The 17791-nt window shown below is 41.3% G+C and overlaps 1 protein-coding gene and 2 long non-coding RNA genes across 4 annotated transcripts; 1 reads left to right on the top strand and 2 right to left on the bottom strand.

Annotated features, from left to right (window-relative positions):
• Positions 1 to 2000: 2000 nt before the first annotated feature.
• On the bottom strand, positions 2001 to 17432 carry LOC112568751. Of its 2 annotated transcripts, XM_025246220.1 has the most exons (6): positions 17177 to 17432; positions 12784 to 13098; positions 11353 to 11403; positions 5927 to 6016; positions 4863 to 4971; positions 2001 to 4277 (listed from the first exon to the last, which is right to left on the bottom strand). In XM_025246220.1, exons 1-4 carry the CDS (start codon positions 17280 to 17282, stop codon positions 5928 to 5930), a joined length of 561 nt encoding a protein of 186 aa, XP_025102005.1. In that variant the 5' UTR covers positions 17283 to 17432; the 3' UTR covers positions 2001 to 4277; positions 4863 to 4971; position 5927. The 2 variants fall into 2 exon arrangements, 1 of the variants encoding a protein (XP_025102005.1); XR_003100169.1 differs by lacking the exon at positions 12784 to 13098 and having other exon boundaries at positions 17177 to 17420.
• On the top strand, positions 6163 to 8080 carry LOC112568753. Its single transcript, XR_003100170.1, has 2 exons — positions 6163 to 6520; positions 7649 to 8080. It is a non-coding gene; the product is annotated as an uncharacterized LOC112568753 (long non-coding RNA).
• LOC112568754 lies at positions 8164 to 11329 on the bottom strand. Its single transcript, XR_003100171.1, has 3 exons — positions 9986 to 11329; positions 9339 to 9535; positions 8164 to 9013 (listed from the first exon to the last, which is right to left on the bottom strand). It is a non-coding gene; the product is annotated as an uncharacterized LOC112568754 (long non-coding RNA).
• Positions 17433 to 17791: the final 359 nt, after the last annotated feature.

The following is a 17791-nucleotide window of genomic DNA, read 5'->3' as shown; positions in this document are numbered from 1 at the left end:
CTAGCACAAACACACTCACACACACTCATGCTCACACTAGCATAAACATACACACACTCATACTTACACTAGCACAAACACACTCACACACACTCATACTCACACTAGCACAAACACACTAACACACACTCATACTCACACTAGCACAACACCACTAACACACACTCATACTCACACTAGCACAAACACACTCACACACACTCATACTCACACTAGCACAAACACACTAACACACACTCATACTCACACTAGCACAAACACACTCACACACACTCATACTCACACTAGCACAAACACACTAACACACACTCATACTCACACTAGCACAAACACACTCACACACACTCATACTCACACTAGCACAAACACACTAACACACACTCATACTCACACTAACACAAATACACTAACACACACTCATACTCACACTAGCACAAACACACTCACACACACTCATACTCACACTAGCACAAACACACTAACACACACTCATACTCACACTAACACAAATACACTAACACACACTCATACTCACACTAGCACAAATACACTAACACACACTCATACTCACACTAGCACAAACACACTAACACACACTCATACTCACACTAGCACAAATACACTAACACACACTCATACTCACACTAACACAAACACACTCACACTAGCACAAACACACTCACACACTCACTCATACACTAACACTAACACACTCACACACTCCTTTGTGCACAAATGTCAGTCGCGACACCAGTCTTCCAGCAGCTGCACATTCAAACCGAGAAATAACCCTCAGCTTCAATAATTCCGATTTTTGAAAAATGTCCAGTAAGGAAAAATATGTTTCCATAAAAAGACATAATCACAGGGACTGCCGCGCAGCGAGCTACAACAACAGCAGAGTGTTCAGTGCATGTTCAGAAGTGTGTTCAGTGCATGTTCAGAAGAGTGTTCAGTGCATGTTCAGAAGTGTGTTCAGGGCATGTTCAGAAGTGTGTTCAGTGCATGTTCAGAAGAGTGTTCAGTGCATGTTCAGAAGTGTGTTCAGAAGTGTGTTCATGGCATGTTCAGAAGTGTGTTCATGGCATGTTCAGAAGTGTGTTCATGGCATGTTCAGAAGTGTGTTCATGGCATGTTCAGAAGTGTGTTCATGACATGTTCAGAAGTGTGTTCATGTCATGTTCAGAAGTGTGTTCAGGGCATGTTGAGAAGTGTGTTCATGGCATGTTCAGAAGTGTGTTCATGGCATGTTGAGAAGTGTGTTCAGCAGTGTGTTCAGGGCATGTTCAGAAGTGTGTTCATGGCATGTTCAGAAGTGTGTTCATGGCATGTTCAGAAGTGTGTTCATGACATGTTCAGAAGTGTGTTCATGTCATGTTCAGAAGTGTGTTCAGGGCATGTTGAGAAGTGTGTTCATGGCATGTTCAGAAGTGTGTTCATGGCATGTTCAGCAGTGTGTTCAGCAGTGTGTTCAGGGCATGTTCAGAAGTGTGTTCAGGGCATGTTTAGTTCTGTGTTCATGACACTATGTTCATCAGTCTGTTTATGAGACTGTGTTTACTAGTGTGTTAGTGACACTGCATTTAGCAGTTTTTGTCGCTGTGTTCATCACACTATGTTCAGCAGTGTGTTTGTCGCTGTGTTCATCACACTATTTTCAGCAGTGTGTTTGTCACTGTGTTCATCACACTATGTTCAGCAGTGTGTTTGTCCCACTGGGTTCTGAGTTTAGTTCTGTGTTCATAAATCACAATGGTATGTGCATGACTGTGTTCACTAGTGTGTTCATGGCACTATGTTTAGCTCTGTGTTCATCACATTCTGTTCAGTTGTGTGTTTCTCACATCCTGTTTCTCTTATTATTGTTGCATTCGACTCTAGCGCAGAGTAGGAATGGACCTCGGCCTCCCTTTATCCGCGGGTTGTATAAATTGTGAAAAGACATCACGAGCGTAGCCTTCTCTCACAGACAAATCCTGACAACTGAAATGAATAAGACAATTGTTTTCACATTTATTTTTACATTCTTTGATACAAATTGTCTACTGTTCAATTATTAATGATTGACAACAAGTGAACACAATGTTAGTCATCAAAGAAATAATTGTTGTCACATCACAAGGCGATCAGTGAAGAATACTAGTCAGTCCCACTGGAGCTCATCACTAAGAACATTGCGATGGAGAAACCTCTACAATAAAAGACCTTACACCTTCTTGACACCTGCTTTACTTTGAAGCTGGTGAGTGTTGGTACAAACACTCGATAAGAACGAGAACACGTAGACATGCACACACAGGGTGTCAAAGGTTAAGTCGAGCGCTCAGCAAACATCGATGGAAGTAGAGCACAAAGTATCACAAAATTATATTCTGGTGGTAATTTATGACAAAGAGGAACGAAAAATTTAATACTTCTTTCTCTTTATCACACCTGGAATAGTCAAGAAAGCAGGAAGTGACGACATGGTTGTATGTCTAAATATAGTGTTGTCTTCATGAGCTGACTTCAAGCATTGAATGTGACAAACCTCAGAGGACCTGACACTAAAGGTGAGCACGTGCACACAGGTAACACACAGCAATGGGCAGGTGACAACAGCACCATGGCTCTGCTTATTCATCCAAACGATAATTGAAGTATATATATATGTAAACATTGAGAACTAATAAATACGTTTGCAGAATTTAAAACTCACTGTGTATAGACTTAGACCACTGATGTGTGAGTGTTTGCTTGTCATGATTTGTTGACTTTGCTGCTGAGTGCAATGTCGGCCATTAAGTCGCGGTGGTTGGGGTCCAAACATTAACCGCGGCTTACCTGGTCCGCGGGCTAAACACATTTTGATAATGCATAAATTACAATGAATAATGAAAAACATTTTTATCACAATCCGTTTTTCTTAACTTTTCAGCATTGTGAGGTGTGAATCTGTTACAATGGCGGCCTCCATAACCCTGATACTCAGCGTGAATAAAACAGATTCATATTTGAATATCATCGTAAGGTATGTTATTGTTTAGTGATAAAGAAAGTACTAATCTTCTATAAATAAGTATTTAAAATTATAAGCAAGTATTTAAATATTTAATCCGTGATAGTGCATGGCATGACAGTCATGGACATTGGAAATGCCAAAATGACAGCTGTCAACACCTGTCAACACCTGTGTCGAGTGTTTGAGAGGGTTACTCTGATATTGTTACGAACTTGATGCATATCATAATATACAGCTCGTTTATCCCAGAAGGCAGTTAGTAGCAGCTTTATCAGAAAACAAGGGTTATAAGCACAGAGTGCAGTAACATCAATCAACAATACCATCAAATGTTTATACAATAGACATCATTAACATTCATTCACACATAGTAGCATTAGTATCTAAAAGTAGCCTCAGCCTGTTGTCCTTGCATGTAGGGGTACACAGTAGACAGACACGGCCATACCTCTTACCATGTACAATAGCAGTAAATATATATACATGTATACACACAATAGACAGCCACTGGCCTACCCCATTACCATGCACAATAGCAGTATATATATATACACACAATAGTATATATACACAATAGTATATACACACAATAGTATATATACACAGTATATATACACACACACACAATAGACAGCCACGGGCATACCCCATTACAATGGCAATGATTCAATAGTACCACATGCAGTAGACAGACATGTGTAATAGCAGTATATATATACAATAGACAGGCACTAGCCTACCCCATTACCATGTACAATAGCAGTATATATATATATACACAATAGACAGCCACGGGCCTACCCTCTTACCATGTACAATAGCAGTATATATCTATATATATATAGACAATAGACAGGCACTGGCCTACCCCATTACCATGTACAATAGCAGCACACACACACACACAGAGTAGACAGACACGGGCACACCCGTTAACAAGTACAACAGCAGTATATAAATATATGTACACAGTAGACAGGCACAATCTGAGAGGCAGGCTTTATCGCCCCTGTCACTATGGTGCAGGTAGATGACAGTACATCACAAGATGACTGACAGTGTCGTCAGCGTGTTGACATATTCTCAATCCTTGACAGATTATTTAATACGTGCAAAGGCCTACCAGTGTAGCTTTAAAGATGATCTTTGGCGAAGTTATATTAGTAACAGCAAAGCAGCACTACATGTAGACCATCTTCTACTCAGTATGGACACGACACGCTTTGTTTGAGCTGCGTGACCTCTAAATGTCAACTGTTTGGATGATTTGTGTAGACTGTAGAGAATAAAATATCTGCTATTACAATATAGTTGAATATTAAAATAGTTTTGTACAACAAATGGTACTTTGAGCAGACTATAGTCAATATTTATAAAACTAATTGCATAAACCCAAAACACAACAGCATGCAATATGTCTGGTGGTTGCCATTGTTGCTAATGATAGTCAGTCCAGTCTGACCTGCTGGTGACAAACAGTTCCTTCAGGTCTGGCACTGGACATGATGCCCACGTCTACCTACACTTCAATCATTCACATACACGTCCTCGGGCATTGCTTCCACTCCAGATTATCACTTTCACAGTTATAGTGCGCACGCGTATACACTCGCACACACGCTCACATTCACATGGACACACACAAACACACTCGCACACACACATGGACACACACATGGATACACACACACATGGTCGCACACATGGATACACACACACACATGGACACACACACATGGATACACACACACACATGGACACACACACATGGATACACACACACACATGGACACACACAAACACACTCACACACACATGGACACACACATGAACACAGACATGGTTGCACACGCACACATACAGTGTGTTGGTTGTTGCTAGGGCAACTCTTCCCCGCAGCGTTTGGAAACATGGCGCCGGCCTGTGGTCAGCCCTGACGACCGCTGTACACATGTGACGTCCGTAGAGAACTGAAACAGTCAGCAGAAACGAACCAAATGTCTGTTGACATCAAGGTAAACAATGTCCTCGCATCATGACCTGAGTGGAGTAACTGTTTTACCTGTTTGTTTCTGTCTTACATCACTGTCCCCTGTCCAGCTCTTCCATTAGCAGACAGCAGTTTGGCATCATGGCGGTTGGTTTGCTTGTTTGTTTGTTTGTGTTTAATGCCATGCCAGCAGCTAATGCTATATCACGGCAAGCCATCATGGTGCAACCAATGTCTGTGCCATTAATTGTAATGTGTTACAGTAATCGCAGGTGTTACTCGCTACTTTCTCCAAAATTGTGTGTGCTTTTTGTCTGTGGTCTTTTTGGCGGTCGTCAAACATGACAATTTTAATTACTGTAAGATGAAGAAAATAGTAGGAAGCCCAGTCAAGAAAAAATGACCTGGTGTATGCCTTCCTAATCTAATTTTTGTCAAGTATTTATCGCCATGATTGGAGAAGATTCTGAGATAATAGAAAAATAGTGAAGAACATTCTTTGTCAGACACTTGTCACTTCCATCATGGTCAACAGAGTAACATATTTCTTGTTGAAATTTTGCAGACGCAAATGATAAGTTTTGGCTGCATATTTTATAAGTGTTCATACTTTCTGCCTCAGGTTCAAACCATCTATATCAGCGCGTGTAGCCGTGTACATTATACAGCACTAAATATAACTGAATAAATCAAAAGACAACACGTTTTCAGCAACAATGTCGAACTCTTATCAACACCAGAAAGAAATATTTCAAGCTCAGAGGAGAGGCTACAACTGCTTCCGTCTGAACTAGAGATAAATATTTACCTTCGCTGCAAGTCCCGCAACAAGTAAAAACAGAAAAATGACCTTCGTGGTGCAGGTCAGGCTACAAATATTAATACAGAGTAAGTATTTACCTTGATTGTAGGTCACCCTACAAATAAATACTTACATCACTCGCACGATAAACGTTGATGTGATGAGACGACTGCCTGGAGCACGACGGCATCAACAACCAGTATGATCACCCACGACACCGAATCTAAGCAGAAAAATGTAAGTTAAGGGAGAATACTCATGCTTGCACGTAGCTTAACCCGTAGTTATTTCCCTTTACTTGTTCGCCCATCGCGGCTGATTCATTGGCATCTGTCTGGGGTGGATTTCATGTTCAGCGCTTAACTTACCTCCGAATAAAACCCGCAGCCCCTATTAGCTACTCGCTGGTAAAGCCAGCGCGTCCCGCGCATTTCGTGTTTCCGACTTTACCCGACAATAGCTAACTGGCGATGCAAATTTAGAACTGCGACCTACATTCTTTGTTCCGGGGGATTCCCTATTTGTGCGCATGTCCAGAAGACGTTAATATGTCTTCCGGGAAAAACAAACAGGTGTGCTCACAGATTTACTATACAACTCTGTGGATATACTCTTCTCGCGGAACAAACTTTGTCAGCCTACTTTTTTTATAATAATGGAGCCGACGTCTTCCAAACGCCAGCGACGAGCAAACTGGTCCAGCAGGGAAGTACGGGCATTATTAGAGGTTTGTTCTATTATGATTATTTATATCAGTTTTTGAACTTCGGTAATTGTGATCACTGATGTAAAAACTACTTTTACTGATTTTATTTAAAATATTTAGTATAAACTTAATTTCATTAGAGTACTTATATTTAACTATTATTTGTATCTATTATTTTCTCTTTTTTCCTATGCCATAGATAACAATATTAGTATTTTAGAGCTTCGAATTCACCATTAATTATGAAGTGGTAGTGTCACAGTCTTTGCTGCTCTGTGTTGGGGTGAGAGTGGGTGGGTCGATGAGGCAAAATAAACATTTCTTTATTTCTTTTTAACTCTTTTCAGTTACATTTTGTTTTAAAACAATACTGCATAGACATTGAACTTTCTTCAGTTTAAGAGAGAGAGGTTTTTGAGATAACTCTAGTCAGCAGCTGCCCAGGTATGGTTTATTAAGAATTAACAATGAGTTCAGTTTGATACCAAATGATTTTTTCTCCTTAATATACCTCCACCCCACAGGTCTCTTGAATTAAAAGGTTCATGGTGTAGTTTTGTCTTTTCTTTAGGAAAGAGGGGAAGATGACTAGGGGTAGTACTATATGAAAATACATCATTCTACCACCCCCAAAAAAAATCACTGGCATGATCTGAAAGTGAATTTTATGTCTAAATGTCAGTAAATCTAATGCAAGTGTTAATAACATACAGTTGACTCATACAGCTGGTTGAATGATAGACAGTTTACAGTGCATGGCTATATCACTTAAGTTGATTCAGTGAATTTATCATAAGAACAATATTTATGTTTTGCACACAAATAAAATGTACTTGTGCTCATAAAGCCATAAATTAAATTGAAAAGCAAAGGTACATACACAATCATGAATATTTTGCTGTGCAAAAATCACTTCTTCATCACTATTGTGCATGACTGTCATAAAAGAATATTACTATGCTTTCACTACATTAAATATTTATGCTTGTGGTTTGATGACACATTGAAAAAAAATAATGTTGTCCTTCTCAGGAGATCCGTCATAGTGTTATGTACTATGCATCACATTACCCATGGCATGTTCCTTGTATATCTGTTTTGCACACTTTGCCATTACTATACATGAAACAGTTTGGATGTTTGTTACAGATTTGCCTTCATATGCACCTGTTCCTGATTCTGGCCTAACAAAGGAAGTGTTCCCTAGTGTAGATGTCCATGATACAAATAGTTTAAGATGTACTCTCAATATATATTCTGAGAAAATTAGTGTCAAGCAGAATTTAAGTTCAGGTCAGCTTTATGCTATACCTAACGCTGTTTGCAGAAATGACAAGTACTGTTAATAGTTTGTAACCTCAGCAGTCCTGTCCAACCTTAAATGAATTTTCAGTAGGATGCATGTGTGGAAGTGTAATGTATCTTAAGAGTGATATACAATCTAAGATTGCATATTTTTGTGGTGCACAACTTGTGAACCAAATATTGAAACTTGCACTGGTTTTTCATTGTTGTTGTTTTGGGATGAGCAGACATTTAGAGTTGCATGCTGGAATTAATAAAGTTGATCATTCATTTTCATTGTATTTTCTGCCTGTTCCTTAACTGAGAATGTCTAATGCTGATATACTTTAGTCTTCTTCAGAATTTTGCTTCAAAGTGAGTGGAAGCCTCAAACATTTATTCCAAAGAGTTGCACATGTAAAATATTGTTCAAGAAGAATATAAGATTTTAATAGGCAAGTGACAGCATTAAGAAAATGTCTTAGTGATGACCACTACTCTTGACAAACACTTGCAGAGGCCACCACATGCACTACTGTCTGCAAGCCTATGTTGAAATTTTCCCATGTAATAATTTCATAAAGGAAACCTCATACATTTTTTAAAATGTCCTGTCCAAGAAAAACTGCATCTTTCATTTATTAAAGTTAAAATGCATTTGCTACTTTCTAAAGAGATCTGTATGAATGAACAGCTACTAAGTTTCATAAGAATGAAAATTTAACTATTTCTACAGTCACGTAGTTCTGATATTGTGAACTCTACAGAAAAGTATAAAATTATGATATATTCACAAGAAAAATCTACTTAAAAACTGGATACTAGCAGCTTGACCTGTTGTAACACATGTTGGGCCTACATCTAAACTGTTGACTATGTCTATTGTTGATGTTCTAACTTCGTTATCAAAATAGTTCTGACACTATGAACTGTACAGAAATGTATAAAATTACGGTTTAACATATTTACAAGACAAGTCTATAAACAGATTGGTTCCTGACAGCTTGGCCTGCTGCAACATGGGCTCTTTCTGTGGGAGCATCATGTATTGAAACAGTGTCATTGATTTTATTGTAGTGATTTTCCTTATTTAAATCATTGTTATGTCCAAACATCATGATTGTCGCCATCATTGTCTGGCTCTCCCCAATTGAAGATCACAGTCACTTCACATGCCTGATCTGGTTCCATCTTCAGACCCAGAGTAATGCCTTTTTTTTTTAGCTATGCCTGAAATACAAACATCATCACCATCTGTAGAAATTTATACTGACAGCTGGGATGTAATGCTATACCACAATACAATAACTACATTCACTGTGATTTAAATGAACTACTAGCTGAACATATTGGCATTGTCATTTACAAATAGTATACACATTACATGTAAACAGGTTTCAATCAAACCAGTATTATTTCCATATAAAACTATTCAATGTATACACATACTGGGAAAAATATTTAAATGTGTTAAAGTCTGACTTTACTATACATAGATATAGTTAATGTGACCAACATGAACATTTGGTGAAAACTTTGATGCAAACTCACATACCAGTTGCACGTACAGCTATGTGCTGTGTTGTATTTCCTTTCCTGCAAGGGTGCAGGATGCTGAAATGGTGTCAACAATCACTCTCCTATCATGCAGCCACTGTCACCTAGCATAACCCGGTCCAATAGTCTACAGTTGCTTCCAAAGGCTGCGAACACCCTGGATGCCACTTTGCAAGCATGTTGATAAACATTAACCTGTTCAAATATATATAAACATGCATATCAACAGCAACATTAAGTTTTGAGTATATGGATTATCAATGCATTAGCAGATGACATTTTGAAATTCTTTGACATGAGCCACACTAAATATAAAACAAAACATGCTTATTAATCGTGATGATAAGAAAGTTTTGGGTAATGGTATGAGAGTGTTTTTTTAATTCCTCATATCTTAATTGGGATTGTGTAGTAGCAGTCTATTTTCTGCTTTCACAAAAATGTTTAACAGATATTAAAGTGATTAAATGTTATCTGCAAAATTTTCCAAGAGAGAATATTTTAGTCTATGGGGAAAATATAAAATGCTTGTATTTATCCTGATTTGGCATTGGAGAAGAGTCTATACTGCAACAATTTATGGCACTTTGAATGGTTTAGTCATATGTGAATAAAAAGGCAACTATACTGATTATAAAGTATTACCTGAACATTCAGTGAATGAAAATATTTTCCATTCACGTATTGGTGCTCATTATTTTCGGCGAAAAGTGGGTATGCCGATGTATCCAACAACACTCGGAAAAACCACCGCTGGCATAGAACTTTCTCTTCTGTCTGCCTCTCGCTAGTCGGGAAAGACGATCTATCGTTGAGCATGTCGTAGTAGCGTTTGGTCACTCTCCTCACGAGGTGACTTTTCTCTTCGGAAACTCCGACCAAATCGCCGCACACACACACACGTAAAAATGTTCTCGTTGCGAAGTGCAAAGCATACTCGTCTGCTTTAGCGAACATTGTTCCCTCGATTCGACATTTCCAATTCACCTTCTACCTCATAGACAATAGACATTTTATCAACTCCACGAAATTCAAATTTCGTGTACACTTCTACATCATTGTAAAGATATAATTGTCCCTAAATATTCTGTTTCGACGAAGATTTTGCCTGTTTAACGAGAGCACAGCTACTACAGTCGCCATTTTTCTGTGCTAATAGCCGCGTAAAGGCGGGTCCCCCCTGACCATAACTTACCCCGCGATAAGGCCGACTTATTCGCTAATAATTTCGACGTGGGAGCCACTTTTTGCGCTTAAGGGCTGATAAGCTAGTTATTCGCTGGTAAGTGGGATAAAGGCGCAACATGAAATCCACCCCTGATCTGTATTTAGCGGCGTCCACAAAGAGTGCGAAGCAGATGATCTGTTGTAAGGGGAAGTAACCACAACTGAATCCAATGTGTGTGCGAAGATACATTACTTCCCCTGACGCTTTATGTCCCGCTACTACTGACATACTCTCTCTGATATTTACTGTACCACACACACACACGGAGACACCTACAGGACTGTGGCACATATATTTACAGTATAATAAATAACAACAACACTGGCACCTAGAGTACATTCAGTACAATAGCACTGGTATTTACAGTACAAGACAGACACCTACAGGACTGAGGCACATATATTTACAGTATAATAAATAACAACAACACTGGCACCTAGAGTACATTCAGTACAATAGCACTGGTATTTACAGTACAAGACAGACACCTACAGGACTGAGGCACATATATTTACAGTATAATAAATAACAACAACACTGGCACCTAGAGTACATTCAGTACAATAGCACTGGTATTTACAGTACAATGGTATTTACAGTACAAGACAGACACCTACAGGACTGTGGCACATTACATTTCAGTAACACAGCTGCTTACAGTATAATGGATCTCATTTTACTGCAAGAGGTCTCTATTTCACGCACACACACCCCCCTAAACAAACTATAATGTCGTCTTATATATATATACACACAAGAAAGTAAACGCCATTAGTATACTCACTTTTATTAGATGAGCTTGTGCAGCCTTTACTGGGTTCGTGCTTGACTTGCTCTGTATTAAACACACACACAAGTGAAACATGTTTGCTTATTTTGTTCTTGTGATAACACTTTTTCTTTGGTAGCCGTACACAAATACAGTGTTTGACATCATCAAACATTGCGAGTGCAAAATGCTAATCCAGCATCCGTGAATAAATAGAAGTAGACTAACCTTCAGCTTGTTATGTACACCAACCTTCTCCATCAGGTTATTTGCTTGATGACCTGACTGGCTTTCGCAGTGTGACAATGTGACAGTGTGACAATGTTTCAGTGTGACAATGTGGAAAAATTGTTCTGCAGCTTGAACCTTACACCTAGTCATGCCAAAGCTAACATATCCCAACTCAGGAGACTATTTCTGAAGAAAATTGAAATTTCACGCCTCATGGAGTGGAAGAAAGGTTAAAATCAGTGAAAAGAATGCTGCATGTCAACAAGGCATCAAACGGACCACTAAAGGGTTCACATAACATTATGCTGAAAATCATTTGGTGAAGATTATTATCACACATTATCCCAGTGTAACTGTACTTGTATCCTATATTAGATGATTTACACGTGGGTTTTGACAAAGAGTGTTTTGATACTTAAAATACTGATTACAGTTTAGAACTTTATAGAATTCTGTCTATTATATCTTATAATTACATCAGTTATCAGGTTCTTTGTCATAAGAAAGAATGTTGACTTCTGCTTTGCTTGAAACATGTTGGGAAAAATACAGTTGGTCGCCTGCTATGGCAATTGTTTGTTTATCCTAGCAAGATGCCCTTTTGACATAAAAATACTTTAAAATATTTATTTTCTTTTAAAAAATCTTATCATAGTAATAATAGAATTGATTTTTATTTTAGCTAATTTTATAAAAGTGTGAAGATGACTGTTACCAACTTTACTGGTCTCAAAAGTGTAAATATTAAATAAAACTTGTATCTACAACTTGTATGTAGAGAGGCATGGGTTTGTAACAATACTCAATGAGATGGTGAGAATGCTACATTCAGCCACAGTTGTTGTAATTTAATTAACTTCAAAAGAAGTATTTTCGTATTGATACTAAGTTACTGACTACAGCGAAGTCATGCAATTATATGAATTTTAATTTTAAAAATTGCTTTGTAGCCAATCATCATTCCTCCTTGAGAAAGAGGAAGCAGCAGCCGGAAAAGCAGGTCTGATAAAGTCTGACCTCCTACAGTGATGTTGAGACAGGTGTGATAGTCTGACCTCCTACAGTGATGTTGAGACAGGTGTGATAGTCTGACCTCCTACAGTGATACTGAGAGACAGGTGTGCTAGCCTTACCTACTACAGTGATACTGCGAGAAAGGTCTGATAAAGTCTGACCTCCTACAGTGATACTGCGAGACAGGTGCGATAGTCTTACCTCCTAAAGTGATGTTGAAAGATTCAAATGTGCGATACTGGCCAGCATCTGTCGTCCGGTTACAGAAGACAGTGCGCCTGTTTGTGCCAGTGACGTTCATAACGACTGCCCAGATGGTGACATAATCGTGTGTCGGTTGGCAGTGTGCAAACATGTGTGGCCTGACACACTTCTCCGGCTTGTTCTGAAAGAAGACGTTGGCAGGGTTGCCCTTCTCCGACATGTTGACAACCATCAGGTTGGTCCTGCTGAACCGACACTCAACTATCACCGCGTCCCTCGGCATCTCAAGACTCAGCTGCCTCAGAGGGTTTTCTGAAAAATGGGCCATACATAGGACTGCAGCGCCATCTACTGTCAAGTACAAGCATCATTACACCAACCATTACCCCGGTGAGTTTCCGCAGTTCACTCACAAAACAAAGATGGGTAACGGGTCCTCAGGTAGCCCCAGGGTACCAGAAGCCCAGAAGGAAATGTGCCGCCACCTGCCAGTCAGTTCACCTGGCTGTGAACACAGTTGGTAAATAAATATGTTGCAGCCTATGGCTGTACAGGTGAAAGAGATAAGAAAAAGATAACGAGGGGGTGGAGGGGCTGAAGGTGAGGAATCGGCGTGTTTGTGTTTGTGTGTGTGTTTGTATGCGTGTGTGTTTGTGTGTGTTTGTATGTGTGTGTGTTTGTGTGTGTTTGTATGTGTGTGTGTTTGTGTGTGTTTGTATGTGTGTGTGTTTGTGTGTGTTTGTATGTGTGTGTTTGTGTGTGTTTGTATGTGTGTGTGTTTGTGTGTGTTTGTATGTGTGTGTTTGTATGTGTGTGTGTTTGTGTGTGTTTGTATGTGTGTGTTTGTATGTGTGTGTTTGTATGTGTGTGTGTTTGTGTGTGTTTGTTTGTGTTTGTATGTGTGTGTTTGTGTGTGCCTGTGTATGTATATGTATGTGTGTGTTTGCATGTGTGTGTGCTGAGTATTAGATGGCAAGAATTCACAATGAAGAGTTGTGTAACGGACGAAATGGGAAGGGCAGGGAAAATAAAAAGAGTTGTGTTGTGCTTTGTGTTGTCCGTGTGGTGGTTCCTCCCTTGACTTGGGGGGAGGAATTTGAAAGTCGTGTGGGTGTGTAACAGTCCTGACCCCACTTTAGAGGGAAAATGTGTCAAATTGAACCTGCATCCACGTCTATTTTCAAGTTTGTGTCGCCACAGTCCATCTTTACCGAGTCTATGTGCGCAGACGAACCAACAACTACTAGGGGGGGGGGGGGGGGGGGCATAACTCGTATCCTGTGATAACCCAGGGTGATAACAAAAAACACCTTGCACACGTTACCTCTCCTTCTCTCCCCCTTTCGTCTTCTCTCACCCACCCCCATCACCCTCTCTCTCTCTGCTCCTCAGTGTGAGTGAGGTGTCACAACACACGATGCTGGGTGTTGGCACAGATCACGAGTGTTGGTGACAACAAACTTCAACCCTGTAACCCCTGACGTCACCCACTACCTCCTGCATCACCTTACCCACCTCCTACCACCACCACAGCCCCTCAACCACGACATGTCAAACCTGCGCTGCTACTGTATCACACTATGTTATTATAGTTATTATATATCACACCTTGCTACTGTAATACCATCACACTATGGAATATCACACTATAGAATATCACACCCTGCTACTGTACACACCATCACACTATACAATATCACACTATGTAATATCACACCCTGCCACGGCAAGTGACTTGTGGATGTGCGCGCTGGTTTACAGTCTCACAGTGTGACGGTGAAAAGTGTGAAACGTGGACTGCTCAGTGACCAGGATGTCAGGGCTGCTGGACTAATGGCAAAGCTACTGAGGGACGACAGCTAGTAGAGGGGGGAGCGGGAGGGGATAGAAAACACTTGTGTGCACCATGAGGGTGGGCACGTGACTAGAAACGCAAGTCTTACAACAAGAGGGAAGCAGGCCTTGAAGGGGAGGGGAGGGTGATTGTCGCCAGAGTGAATCTTATGTGAATCTTTCTTCTCTCTCCTCTTGGTTTTGCTTGTCTGTGTTTGTTAATTAGTTTTGATGGCTGTCTCGCTGTCTCGCTGTTTCTTTTCCTGTTTGGGAGTCTGTTAATAATGTCGCAATGGTCGTATCTTGTGAAGCTGCTTTGATTGGAGTTTTATGTCTGCCAGGTGTTTGTCTGCTGTAAGTGTAGTACACAGTAGAGGGCAATTGATTCAAGTTCACAGTTCACTCCCATTTCGTCTGAAGGTTTATCTCAACACAGAAGTTCATCTTCCTGCCCTTCCTAGAGTGTGGTTGTCGATGTTGGTGACGTCACCACACAAAGGGACGCTGTAGTAGCAGCTGTGAGCTAATTTGATTATCATCCCCCCTCTCACTGTGCTGCCCCCCACCAGCTCGGATATGAACCAGGAGGGTTGGGGTGATGCATACTCACTCTCATCTCTCATGATCTGCTTGTACACAAAGTCTCTCCCGCCACCCCGCCTTCGCTCCAGATCCCCATCCATCCTCGCCAACCTCACTTAACCCCTTGACTTCAAGCAGCAACCATCCATTCTGTCAGACAGTTTCATTAACTTCTTGTGGTAGAGGGGGGTGTCCTCGGCACTCACACGGACAGGCCCTCCACCAGCCTTCCAGAAGGGACTATAGTGGAGGTCAGAGGTGAGCGATGACGTCACAAATAACCACGCTCCAGTTGTTGACGATAAACATTTCCAAGGTCGTCAGTCGGACACATCGTGTGTCACGTGTCACGTCCCTGTCTTCCGTCGTCTCGTCGTGAATATCGTGACAAGTTAGCATCGGTCATATGGCAAATAGCAAGCTCTTTCTCGCCATGCTCTGTTCTACTCTCTGTTGTACTCTACTCTTTGTTATACTCTACTCTCTGTTCTACGCTGTTCTACTCTATGCTCAGCCGAAAAGGGGGGACAGACCCTCGTCTGACCCGGTTCGTCACAGTAACACCAGTAAGCAGATAACGGTTAGTAGGGCCCAGACACGGGTGTGCGTCTACCCGTATACCGTAGGTATGTAGAGAGACAAGTTGTCTCCCCAGAGTGGAATGTGGAGATCAAGGCCAAGCGTGTTGTTTCTGAAGTGTCCAGACCCCACGGACACCATGTTTCTTGACCCCAGGGCAAAACAACATCTACAGGATGTGAACACCGCTTAATAACTTTGGAAACAAGAAACAAGACGTGTGTCTGAATGTTCTATAGAGAGACGACTTACCATCACTGTATAACCTGCATCACTCAGGCCCCACATGTCCCCACTTGCCTCCCCAGCCACTGCTCGGCCCCAGAAGGGAAAATGGGGACTGCGGGAAAAGGTGTCGCTGCGAACGTGTTAGTTTATTAGTTAGAGCAAGGATATGAGTGAGGCATCTAAGACAGTCAGTTGCTGGAGACTCCTGGCAGGACACTGTGATGACCTCTCATCACTGACGTCATCTGTCAGCTGACTAGACGAGGTCTCTACTCCAAGCTGCACAAGTCTAAACATGTCAGTGGCCGTCTTGGAGAAGATGCACTGATTACAGTTTGTGGCACGAAATACAGATGGCAGACCTCTTGACCATTTGGAACACACACAAACACACACAAACACAAACACACAAACACACACACAAATACAAACACAAACACACAAACACACAAACACAAACACACACAAACACACACAAACACAAACACACACAAACACACACAAACACACACACACCGCGATTACCAAACGGATTATGTAACTAACCGCCAGGTACAGTACCAGGGTTAGTGTGGGTAGAGGTGTGTGTCTTCTCTCTCTCACACACACACACGGCGCCTACACACAAACCAAGGTGCACACAAGGAGGGGGATGTGCACAGACAAAAGACAAACGACAAAGCCTCCAGCTACTTACATAGAAGGAAAGGTTTGACTTCCCGAGGTCACTGGCTAGTGAGGTGCTGGAGACTTTGTCACAAACAATGTTTGTCAACAAGGGCCTCGCCCCTCTCTCTGGCTGCCTCACCCTCCCAGCCCCACAAGGACCAGTAACCAATAAGGTCAACGGAGGTTCTCTGAGGGAATTATTCCTGTGGCTGGTGGCAGTTGATGCAGCCAGTGTTGGTGCCTGTAGCTGTGTTTGCATCTGTGCGTCCATGATGTTGGCAAGAAAATGAAGTTAAAAAGCTGTGGTGGCAAAGCATGACGTGTCCAAGTCACAAAGGACCAGACACTAACCCTGACATTGACCCTGACACTAACCCTGACACTGACCCTGACACTGACCCTGACACTAACATTGACACTAACCCTGACACTGACCCTGACACTAACCCTGACACTGACCCTGACACTAACCCTGACACTATATAATCAAAACGCTTACCCTGTTCATTCACCGTGATGATGTTACTGGTGCTGAGGGCGATGATGATGATGATGATGACGATGACTGTACTGTCGACAGCAGTTAGTCCCATGAGTGGCGCCATCTACTGTGTGGATACCTGAGGCAGGAGACTGATGTCTACTTGCAAGTCAGACTACTTATATTTGTCCTGCGGTAATTTCCCAAACTATTTTAACCTCCACGTCATCAGTACAACGGCTGAGTTGTGGCGACAAGAACAAACTATTCGCCATTCTCTGTCGGCAAGTAACTCATTCTCACTCCGCTCTTTCAAGTACTTCCCTCCCTTGGTGACGTCAGTCGACCCCTGATAGGCTCCCCCCATCTCCCCAGGGGCTGATAACGCCGCTCCACCTCGTTTACAGAAAAACTACTCTCACAGCTTTCAATGAACATAATTTCCCTTGTCTGTGTAGATAGACTACTCTACAGACAGCGCCACGTGTCAGTACTCTACTGACTCATTTGACTGTGCTCACTCTACTCATCTCTCCTCAGCTACTCTACTCACTCATTTACTGTACTCGTCCTCTCACCTCAGCTACTCTACTCTCTCTACTTAGTGCCAGCTACGCCCTCCATTGTGATATC

Source organism: Pomacea canaliculata, linkage group LG7 (genome assembly GCF_003073045.1).
Source record: "Pomacea canaliculata isolate SZHN2017 linkage group LG7, ASM307304v1, whole genome shotgun sequence".
In the NCBI taxonomy this organism is placed as follows: Eukaryota; Metazoa; Mollusca; class Gastropoda; order Architaenioglossa; family Ampullariidae; genus Pomacea; species Pomacea canaliculata.
This window is presented reverse-complemented; position numbering and strand designations above follow the sequence as displayed.

Bases quoted from the DNA above. Each gene is read 5' to 3' on its own strand.
- LOC112568751 (XM_025246220.1), bottom strand. From the start codon at position 17,282: ATGGCGCCACTCATGGGACTAACTGCTGTCGACAGTACAGTCATCGTC. The intron at 13,099-17,176 runs GTAAGCGTTTTG...CCCATTTTTCAG, and splicing joins CATCACGGTGAATGAACAGG to AAAACCCTCTGAGGCAGCTG. The intron at 11,404-12,783 runs GTAAGACTATCG...TGTTTAATACAG, and splicing joins TTTCAACATCACTTTAGGAG to AGCAAGTCAAGCACGAACCC.